Source organism: Vicugna pacos, chromosome 26 (assembly GCF_048564905.1).
Source record: "Vicugna pacos chromosome 26, VicPac4, whole genome shotgun sequence".
In the NCBI taxonomy this organism is placed as follows: Eukaryota; Metazoa; Chordata; class Mammalia; order Artiodactyla; family Camelidae; genus Vicugna; species Vicugna pacos.
In genome coordinates, this window is record NC_133012.1 from 29,387,574 (window position 1) to 29,398,736 (window position 11,163).

General features: G+C 51.3%; 1 protein-coding gene across 7 annotated transcripts in view; it reads left to right on the forward strand.

Annotated features, from left to right (window-relative positions):
• The window catches only part of ERICH1 (glutamate rich 1), a 47,565-nt gene extending 39,123 nt beyond the window's left edge, over positions 1 to 8,442 (forward strand). For 2 of the 7 annotated variants that reach the window (XM_072950582.1, XM_072950583.1), the window contains one exon: positions 4,842 to 8,442. In XM_072950582.1, the coding sequence (XP_072806683.1) occupies positions 4,842 to 5,044 (203 nt within the window). In that variant the 3' untranslated portion in view covers positions 5,045 to 8,442. Of the gene's footprint in view, positions 1 to 1,112; positions 1,795 to 4,841 lie in introns of those variants that run through there. The other 5 variants (XM_072950580.1, XM_072950579.1, XM_031691346.2 and 2 more) reach the window with 5 other exon arrangements.
• The last annotated feature ends 2,721 nt before the right edge of the window (positions 8,443 to 11,163 follow it).

Consider the following 11,163-nt stretch of genomic DNA (forward strand, 5'->3'; position numbering starts at 1 on the left):
CAAGTCAGGACACCACGTCACACTCAGCAACTCAGGGGCACTGCTGGGATTAGCTATGACTGACGAGGGTGGAGGAGCCCCTGCAAGTCGGGGTCGCCAGGAGCACCACCTCCCTCGTGGGTTTAGGAGCTTCTGGTGAGGGAGGCCGTGTCTTCAGCCACCTGTGCGGGCCCTGCTCTTGCCGTGGGGCCTTCAGCAGAGAAACACCTGCCCTTTGGTGCTCACGCTGTGGTGCGGGGCAGAGAAGAAGGATGCAGAGGTAAAAGGAGACCTGCTTTGTGGAGCTGAGCCCGCGAGGAGGGGGGAGTGAGGGGCCTCATGGTCTTGCGTGTTCCATCCCTCACGTGCACGCACATGCACACGTCACCTCCTGTGGGGTTCTTTCTGCACTCTAAGCACTATGGCCATGCTGCAGGAATCCCCACCCTCTACCCTCCTGACCTGCGCGTGGTGGGACACTGTAATCCCCCCGGGCCTGAGTCTAGGGGATCAGGCAGGGGGCCTGGCAGGTGGCCCTGGGCAGGACAGCAGACAAGTCTGGAAGGACCCCACCCCGCAGCCCCAGCCCCTGCACGACAGCGGGTCACTGGCCTCAGCCGTCAGCCGCCTGCAGGCTCCGGGCTCTGAGCTGGGGTGTGGGCTTGCGGGGATGGAGCCTTGAGAGCCAGAGCCTCGCGGCGGGCCTTCCTGACCGTTCCCTGAAACTCGGGAGCCACCTGTCCCAGCTCGTCGCTTAGGAGTCTGGTTGCGTTGCCCACCTGTGATGTAAACCTCTACCTCGGCCTCATTTCAGTTTGTATGCGGTCTCTAGGAGTTCAGATGTTAAATATGTAACATTGTACGTGACGTTGTGAGGCTCAGGTCCAACAGCGCGTGAACCTGGCAGGCTCGAGCCCGAGTAGAATTCCAGGCTCCCCCAGACTTCCGTGTGACTCGCGAGTGTGCTGCCACCGTCGATGTCATCTGACACCCAAGTTGTGCTTTATTAGATTATTTCAGGGTTCACCTTGGGCCTAAAGACTAATATCTACAAAATAATAGTTTATGCTTTTTTCTTTTTGTTTGGGTTTCTTGTGTTATTTTTTTTTTTCTGTCTTGTTTTTGCTTCCCAGACTACGCCAGGGTGATCTCAGCTTTCTTTAGTTACTGGATCACACGTGTCCTTCCTGAGAAAAACACTGAATAAAACCAGTGCGTCTATTTGAGAAGAGCTAATATTTAACAAGAAAATAGAAAAACAGACGTAAAGTGGGCTGAGCCTTAATTCCTGTACACAAAGAAGATGAAATTCTCTCTATTTTCTTTGTAACCCAAACCGTGGGAACTTGGAAGACATTCCTGCTGTTTTATTCATGTGTTTGTACATAATACAAACAAAGTAAGAGACTTTAAATGAAAAACTGGGATAAAATTGAAAGTTTTCACTTCTTTGAAATTACGTGTCTTAAATTACTACACAGTGATTCTGTTTTTCTGATTCCTGTAAAGATTAAAAATGGACATTCTGCTAGATTGAATAAGCTGTATAGCTTGAAGCTGTTATATATTTGCATAAGATTTTACATCACCTGGCGTCTGAAAGTCTGTTTTAAGAATGCCGTATGAATATTAAAATGTTAAGTATTTTTATTCTAGCTGAATTTATTGTTTTCTTCTGTTTTTCCTCTACGTTAAGAATAAGCTCAAGAATATGTTTTTCCTGTTTGATCTTCCTTTTGTTGTGGAAGCTGTCATCCATTTTCAGTGTGCCTGAGTTTTAAAAACATCAGTCAATTGGGGTAACATTTTTGGATGGCATTGGCTGTGTTCATGAAAATATACTTTTTCATTTCATCGTTTTCGTTGTGTTGTGCATACATAACATAAAATTTGCCATCTCAGCCATTTTAAGTGTACAATTCAGTGGCATTAAGTACACTCACAGTGTTGTGTGCTCATCGCAGCCCTTCCCATTCACAGCTGAATAATGTCCCACTGTGTGTACACACACATTGCATTTGTTCAGCATCTGTCGTTGATGGACACTTGGGTTTTCCCCCTCTTCCTGTTATGAATGATGCTGCTGTGAACATCGTGTACAAATCTGCATGGATGTTTGTTTTCATTTCTCTTGGGAGTGGAATCGCTGAGTCAGGTGGTCACTTTGCAGTAACCCTTGGAGGACCCACCACGCTGTGGTCAACAGTGGTGGTGCCATCACAGCCGCCCAGCCATGCATGAGTGCCAAGGTCTCACGTCCTCACCAACACTTGTCACCTTCTGCTTTCCTGGTGACACTGTCTAGTGTCTGTGAAGTGTCATCATGTGGTAGTTTCACTTTACATTCTGTGTGCTCACTGGCCATTCTCTTCTTGGAGAAATGCCTGTGGAAATTGTTGTCCATTTGTGAATTAGACCCTTAGTTTTTTGTTATTGAATTAGAAGAGTTCTTTATATATTGAGGATGTTAATTCCTTATCAGAATCATGATTGGAAGACATTTTCTCCCATTCTGTGGCTTGTCCTTTCACTCTCTTAGTAGTGCCCTTTGATGCATAGAAATAAGAAATAATTTAAGAAATATTTGCCAAAGAAATAATTGCCAAACCAATATCATAAAGTGTTTCCCTATATTTTATTTTGAGAGTTTTATAGTTTTTTTACAACTCTTACACTTAGGTCTTTGATTCACTTTCAGTTAATGTTTATATATGGTGTGAGGCAGGTCCAATTCCATTCTTTTGCTTGTGGACATCCAGTTTTCCCAACAACCTCCATTTGAAGAGACAGTCCTTTCCCCATTAGGTGGTCTTGGCACCCTTGTCAAAAATAGACTGACCGTTTGTGTGGGGGTTATTGCTAGAGTCTGTTCTGTTCTGTTGGTCTGTGTGTCCTTGTGCAGACACCACACTGTTTTGTTTACTGTAGCTTTGTAGTAAGTTTTGAGATCAGGAAGTTTGAGTCCTCCAACTTTGTTCTTTTTCAAGATTGTTTTGGCTATTTGGTTGGGGTCCTTTGCGATTCTGTATGAATTTTAGGCTGAGTTTTTCTGTTTTTGGAAAAAGCTCCATTGGAATTTTGACAGGGATTGCAGTGAATGTATAAATCGCTTTGGGTAGTATTGACATCTTAAGCAACATTAATTTTTCCAGTTCATGAACACAGGATGTCTCGATGTCTTAAACTTCTATTAGCAATGCTTTGCGGTGTGCAGTGTGCCGGTCTTTCTTTCCCTTATTAAACTTACTCCTAAGTGTTTCATTCTTTCTGACGCTGTCGTAGGTAGGGTTACTTCCCTAACTTTCTTTTCAGGTTGCTCACTGCTGGTATATAGAAACGCAACTGGTTTTTAATATTGATTTTGTATCTTGCTTGTTCGCTGAATTCGTGTGTTAGCTCTATAGTTCTGGGTGTGTGTGTGTGCGCGCGTGCGTGTGCACGCATAATCTTTAGAGTTTCCTACATACAAGATCTTATTATCTGTGAAAGAGATCATTTTCTTTCTTTCCTTCCACTGTGGTGCCCCATTCTCTAGAGCTCCTCTTCCCCATCACCCTCTAGGTCCTTAAGAGGCATCTGTCCCACTAAGTAGAACCTTCTGGAGGCAGATGAGACACTGAGGGTTCCATACTTGGTTCTGGAGATCCGTCAACTTGAGACTAGTTGCTGTGAAGTCCCCCAAGCTTGATAAAGGTTGGTAAGTGGGGCCACCAACCAGGCCTGGACATCAGGAAGGTCCACCACCCAGGAAGGTCCACCACCCAGGACGGGCCACCACCCAGGACAGGTCGCACACCAGGAAGGTCCACCAATCAGGACAAGCCCACAGTACTCCAGTGCTGCCTCCTTGCAAATGGATGACGGTCTGCTGTCTCCACAGAGCTGGGGTCAGGACACAGCCGCCCCTCGAAGTGGGAGCCGCAGGCAGTGTCCTGTCCACACCCGGATGCCCTCTGTCTCCCTTCCCCCTCGGTGGAGAAGCGATCTGCTGCCACCACTCCCTCCTCCTCCCAAGACGTGATGTTGCGGAGGTCAGAGGTCAGAGGCCCTGGAATCGTGTCCCCTTCACTGGGGGCTGAGGGGTCCCTGGCAGGTGGGAAACGGCAGCTTCTGCCTCCTTTCCAGAACCTCCCACCACCTCGGGTGGGACCCTGGCTTTCTGATTCCCATGAGGTGCCTCTTAATTAATGACATGTTTGCCAATATAAAAATAAATTAAATGTTGGCAGATTCATAATTTCCTATTAATTCTCAACATCCAATTTGTGTCTTTTAGTTATGAACAATTTATAACTTTTCCCTGCCCAGCAAATTAACAGTATTGATGGATTCCAGGAAACAAGCTCTAATCTGCAGGCAAGACCTGAGCCTTTACTTGATTCTGGTCTCAGCACAGAATCCCTGTAAACGCTCCTCTTGGCTCATTGGGGTTTACTCTGTCCGTTTCCCTGACCTCACCCCAGAAGTACAGAGGAGCAGGGGTGTGACTGAGTAGTTGGGGTGATCAGGATATCTAATTCCAAAAAGAAAAACGCCACTTCTAGAAAACAAAGACAGGTCCATCTTGTCTCTGAGACAGCAAAATATGATCGTCTGTTCCCCCTCATGATTGAGGCTGGAGGGAAATTAGAACTGTCTGTATTTCACAGTACTACAGAACATTCACTCAGTCCACGTTGTTGGTCTTCCGTGAACGGTTTGGTTCGTGCAGACAGAGGAGGCTCTGAGGAGTGAGGAGCTCGTCGCTTGCTGCTGGGGAGGCAGTTGTGCCGGGAGAAGCCCGGCTCCCCTGCATCCTGAGACCTCAGGAGCAGGACGGCATCCCCTGGCTGTTCACAGACCCTGATGCTCTGTGTTTCCAGGAAAAGCTGTCCTGGTCCGCCTGCCTGGCGTTTCCCCCCGTCCGGTGCCCTGGTCCACTTTCTCCGGGGAGCGTGCCCTGACTTTGGATCTTCAGAGCCTCTGGAGGCTGAAGCTGGCTGTGGGTGTCTGCAGCCTCTGCACAGTGCCGGGCGCGCCCTGGCACTCCGTGAGGTGGCTGCTGCTCTTAGTTTTCTCCTCTTGACGCAGAAGGTTCTGGAAGCAGGTTTGTAATGTCAGCGCTGAGAAGCCTGCAGACAAACGTGGTGGACGCCAAGCAGCCCTGCACATCTTCAGTGTGCCCGGCGTGTAGACCCCTTCCAGGGGAGAGGGAGCCCTGCTGGTCGCTCCTGTTCCACACGCCTTCTTGCCCTGGACTGGGATTTTGAATCACACTAGGAGGACCACCTGCCAGAAGCTCGCTACTGGCAACTATTCTTGAGTCCAGTTGCCATTTCTGAGTCTCACTGTCCATATTCCAGGCTTCTCCTGAAAGTGTGGAAGCTTCAGTCTGCGCGACTCTCTGTTGGTGCCCAGCGGTTCTGTGGGGATGCTGGTGAGCAGACTTCTGGCCTTCAGGCTTCAGACCCGGAGCCCAAGGGGATGTTCTGAATGTCGCGGTCGCTAGAAGCAGCGCAGTGATGTAGGGAGGAAGAGCGTGGACACCGGCCAGGCGGAGGAGGGCCTGCCGGCGGCCCTGTCTGCCGGCTGTGATCAGTGGTGGCTTCATTCTCCTTGGGTCCTGCCTGCCTTTCTCAGCCTGCGGGATGCAGATGCGCCCTCCTTCGCAGGACTGGCCTAAGTAGCACGTGGATTAACTCGAGGTGATGCCCCATCGCGGGACCCACCACGCAGTGGGGTGGAGTTTCGGCTTCGGGGCGAGTTTTGTACCCTAGCCGCAGAGAACCGAACCGTTCGAGGGTGAGTGAATGGAGCTCTGCTGCTGGAGCCCTTCCCTTGGGGAAGGTAGGCTACTGCTGAGCACTTCTCTTCACCCCAGACCCTTAACGCCTTTTAGAGATGAACGTCTTTTTACACATCTCAGTTTCATCTTCCTTTTAGTTTTTTAGACATAAATGTCCAGAAAATAGTATCATTATTAAGATGGACTCTAAAGAGTAAACTCTCATTCTTTTTTTCCTTTTTAAAGATTTTTCAGAAATATGTGCCTAAGAAAAAAAGTTCAGACAGACGCATGGCCTGCCTCCCTCCCCAACACCGTGCAGTCCCCTCCTGGGAGGCAGCTGCCCTCGCCATGAGCCACCTTCTCACCTGACTGGCCTGGCTGGGTCTGTTCCTCCCGTCAGTAATGCTCAAACCAGCGGCTGCTCTTCCTCCAGCCCCCGTGCCGCAGCCAGCTGGTCTGGGGGCTGGTCCCTGCTTGTCAGCGCTGGGACAGCCGTGAGCTCACAGTGACTTGACTTGGTACTGAAGGGGTGCAGAATGCATCCCCCCAAACGTCCCGCACTGGCATCTGGTCACTCTGGGCCAAGGCACCTGAGGAGCAGCCAGTGCAGGATGGGCTCTCTGACTGCCTCTTTCTGCCTGAAGCAGGGCGTGAACTTCCCACGAGGAAGGTGCCCTCCCTGCACCAGGAAGGGCAGAGGGTTCTTATTCCCAGAGACGGGGGTCAATGCGACAGGGATCTGGGCAAACCACTGACGTGACCCCGACCTCCTGGCTGTTTCTCGTCTGTTTCCCAGGCTCTGTCCCGCAGCTCACTGCCCCTTCATTTCATCACATCCCCACAACTTATCCTCTTTGTGTGAAGAGGTACATGAGCGTTCAGGACTAACAACTTCTTTGAGCTGCCATTTTCCTTCTGAAATCTCCTGTGTACATTTTTTAAAAATACTAATAAAATCAGGCCCAGCCACAGAACCTAAGAAGGTGGAGGGAACTCGCTCCCTGCTCCAGTACCGGCAAGAAGGTTGAGCCTCGAGACCTGTCCAGGGCTGACACAGACTGGCAGGATATCAACCAGGACAGAACAATCAGACAAAAACTCATGGGTATAAGGTAAGCAGAGAGATGGACCACGAATGGCCAGGGAAGAGGTGCAGACGTAGCGGGGATCGTGATGAGGGCCACTGGCAGAGAGGAAACGACGCTCCTGGAGAGCTCTCAGGGCAAACGCTGAGCCGGCGTGCGTGATCAGGGGGCGCAGCGTGTGGTTCAGATCACACAGGAGACGGACAGAGCATGAGAAATGACCGTCCCACCAGGAGAGCGGTCAGATGGGAGAATCAGCTGTTCTCAGGGCTTAATTCAGTTCCCACACCGTGACCCCTCTGAGGTTCAGAAGGACATCGTCTGTCCTTGCATGTAGCGCTTGGCATTGGCCCTTGTGCTGCCACCTCCCCGGCCCACAGCTCATGGCACGGGTCTTAGAGTGGCCGCTCAACAGGTGTTTCTTAAGGCGACCACTTAGGTCTTCCTTCCAGAGGACCTGCTTTAGGAGTGTGGCTGGTGCCGCCGGCCCTTCAGACCCACGTACTGCGGGCTGAGTGGCTCATCTACCAGGGTGGGCCAGATGGACTTGTTTGCTATCACTGACTGGGCCCCATACCTGTTGAGACAGGGTCATTCACCCTTTCATTTTGGAAACGGGAAGCTGGTGACCAGAGGATTTAAGAGGCTTGCTCACTGTCACACAGGACTTATTAAAGGTAGGATGTAGAAAGTGAGTCGAGCAAAGGTTAGGTGAGAATATATAGGTGACCTGTTGTCAGAATTCAGATGGAGAGAAATTACCTTCATGGAGGAGTCAAGGGAGAAAGACGGTTTCATAAAAGGTGGTAACTGAACGTCTCCCTAAAACACAGATAGGATGAGGACGTCGGGAAATTCGGGAGGAAGGCAGAGGGGCTGGGAGGGACAGAGCAGGTGAAGAAGCGGTGTTTCTCCAGACTGTTTTCTGTCTGCACCACAAGGGGGTATTTCAATCAGCAGCTATGCTGTTGACTCACCTCGGCTGACATACTTCTGCTGGAAATTAACCCCAAGAATATCTCCTCTTCACAGTTCATCACCACTGCCCTGGCTGGAAATGTGCCTGTCCTAAAATAATAAATGTTTTCTTAAGGGACTAGAACATTCCAACATGAACACAGACAGTAACTGATGGCAGCTGGCAGGAATCAGCCACCGGAGGCAGTGTTCGCAGAAGACGTCCAGGGGCCGCCTTGTCTCCTCCTCCTCACAGACTCAGTAAAATCTTTGTTCTTATCTTGGGGATGTTCTCACTGCAAACCTGGGTACTCATCCGCTTTTTAATTATGCTCTTAATGGAGGATGAAGGGGAAAGGGGGAACTAACATTTATTGAGCACCTGCTGTGTGCCAGGCATGCAGTAAATTCCTTACACATGACATCTCTCTGTTCTCACAAAAACCCATTAGGGATTTACAGTTATTACCACCCCCACTTTGTGGGTGAAGAGACGTTTGCTTCAGCTTAAGGTCACTCTTGATCGCGAGCCCGGAAGCCTTAGAGTTCCCATCACTAGTGCTACCTTGTGGCCACCCTTTCTCACAGACATATCTGTTAAACTCGGCCTCAGCAGTCTGCCAGTCGCCTTTTCCCTTCATCTGAGAATAGCCAGTGCCCATGATGGGCACCTTCAGACCCACAGTGTCCCCTGCCTGGCAGTGGTGGGGGGAGGCCCCAGGCAGAGCGGGCTCGCGGCACACGGGGTCTGGATGGCACCTGGTGCTCATGGTGTGCTTGTCTTGGACGACTGTCACGTGCTTCAGGGGCCTGGGAGCATCCTTAAGGGCCCTTTGGACACTGGCACCATCCTTGTACCTGACTGTCCCCCTAAATGTGGCCCCATTAATTGATACACTTTCCATTTGTGATTCAGAGGCTAACATCCCAGGACTCTGCTGGGCACTGGGCCACGTGGATGAAAAGTGGGGTCTTTCCCTCAAGGAGCTGAGTGTGCTGTTTACACTCTGGGGCCAGCTGGCTGCTGTGTGTTGCGTCGCTACCACGTTGGGGAGTCGTGGTTAAAACCCCAGCAGATCCACAGAGGTGAGCATGGTCTTCCGTGTGCATAAGTGGTCACTGGCAGTACAGTGACTGGCGGTGCGTGAGGAATTGCCCCAGGCGAGGCTGGCTTGGCTGCACTTGGCACCAGGCTCGGGCCTAAAGTGTCCGAAGGGTTAACCACAGCCACAGAGGTGTTCCAGAGGAAGGCTGATTTTAAGGACCTTGCACCGAGGACACCCCAGCAGAAAGGGCAGAGCAGGGGATGCGCTCCTTCCGAGAGCCCGGAGGACCACGGCTCCAGCCAGCAGCCCAAGGCCAAGTGCGGAGAGTCTTGTTTATTGATTGTAAGGATAAAAATTCTTATTTTTTATTCTTAATACACATAATCCCTCTCTATTCTCACAACACTTTATTGCCTTTGGGAAATATTATTTTTCATGCTGTTAAAAATTAAAGCAAAAAGTACAAATAAGAAAGTAAAATACTGCCCCCCGAATCCCCTGACACAGAAACGAAGATGGTTCCTTTTCTGAACATGGAGACGAGAGCCAAGCCGGTGGTTGGGAAGAATTTTGTGATAAAAGACTCAAACGAAGATATTTACCAACACTAACGGGCGTTAGAGTTCATTATACTTGACTTAAACAAGTAAAAATTAGCGTTTGAGGAAAAGAAACTGAAACGAGATTAAAGGAGGTGCTGAACTTTGTAAAACTGTTTCTTCCCCCAAAGAATACTAGTTCCTCAAGGATCCTTGCAGGCAGTCTGCCTGCGGGGTGAGCCCCTCATGGGAGCCTCGTAACCTGAGGACACCAGTCACTGTGCAGGACACTCTCCTGCAGCTCCCCCAGTGCCACCTTCCCACAGGTGTTCCACCAACCTGCACACAGGTGAGGAAACTGTTTACAGCATCTGGGCTCAGCCTCAGCTCTGTGTCACGTAGGAACGCAAGGCAGTTTGCACACACACACACACACAAACGCGCGCACACACACACACACACACAGCTGCGGTGTGTCCTGGGGTTTTCAGGAGTACTGCGTGGGGGATGGTAGTTTCCTTTTGTACCAAGAACTGTGCACCTTTTCTGAAAATAAATCCCCAGGGCAACGTCACTCGTGTTGCTGGGTCACCATCGAGTGGGGAGGGGAAATACTGGAAGGCCATGCCCAAAACCGCGATGCTGCCCGCCCGCACAGTGGGTGGGCTGTGCCCTGTGTGGGGTGAACTCCTGGTGCCCGCCTGCCCAGTTTCTCTCCCCAGCATTCATCAGGGCCGGTTTGGGCACCCAGCAGCTTGCGGGTGCTGAGGACGGGTCTGTGCTGCTGTTTACAGCAGAGTCTGTTTTTAGGAAGCATGTTGGTGGTGCAGGTCGGCAGTGTTGCATGTGGCAGGCAGCTCGGATTGTGAGGGAGCCCAGAACACTCAGGCCAAGTCTGGATCTGAAGAGCAGGGCCGTCACTTTGTCACACCTGTGTCCCCAGCACACCCAGGCCACCAAGGAGAGGCCGTGAGAAGGCCTCTTAAAACTCCTGGAAAAGAAGTATCTGCAGGGGTGATTCCCTTTCCAGGTCGCCCATCCCATGAAGACTCTGAGTGTGAACCCTGAGGACCTTGTGGAATAAGCCCCCCACTTCAGCTCTTGTTACATGAAGGGTGATTTTAATGGTCTCGTTATTCGGCTGAAGTCTGCCTTGGAGAACTGACAAGAGAAGAATGACAGTTTCCTCCGTGCTCTGTTCGTAAGTGGAGCTTCCACGTTGACTTCCTCAGAGCACATGCGGCAGAAGAGAGAGTTCAGCCTCTGCCTCTGACGTGGTGCCTGGGACTCGGGGAGGCGAGGAGAACCGGCCTGGAAGGGGCTCTGGGTGCCTCACAGCAGAGGGGACAGTGGGGCCTCTTCTCACTGCTGGCCCCTCACGCTTCCTGGGTGACCACCCACGGGGCCCCCGGAGTCGGGACAAGCCAGTGACCACCACGTCTCAAGTCTTTGAAGTTAGAGAGTCTTGCCCTGTGTGCTCCCAGGCCTGGCTCTGTCCTCCCAGGACAGAGGAGGAGGACGGTCTACGTGGCACGGTGAAGCTGGGGCCCCAGAGGCCACGTCGAAGGCCAGCCCCTTGGTGAGAGCTGCATGACCAAACCTCAGAAACTGCCAGCAGCCGCCTGGAGCCTGGGACACTGAGGACAGAGGCCAGCGCCAGTAGTGACCGGGCCGGACAGGACTGTGCTCCCCAGGCCCAAGAAAGCACAGCCCTGGAGGCCTGGGGAGGCCCTTCCCGATCCCACTGTGCGTGGTGGCACAGACTGAGCCATGGGCATAGGAGTCAGGGC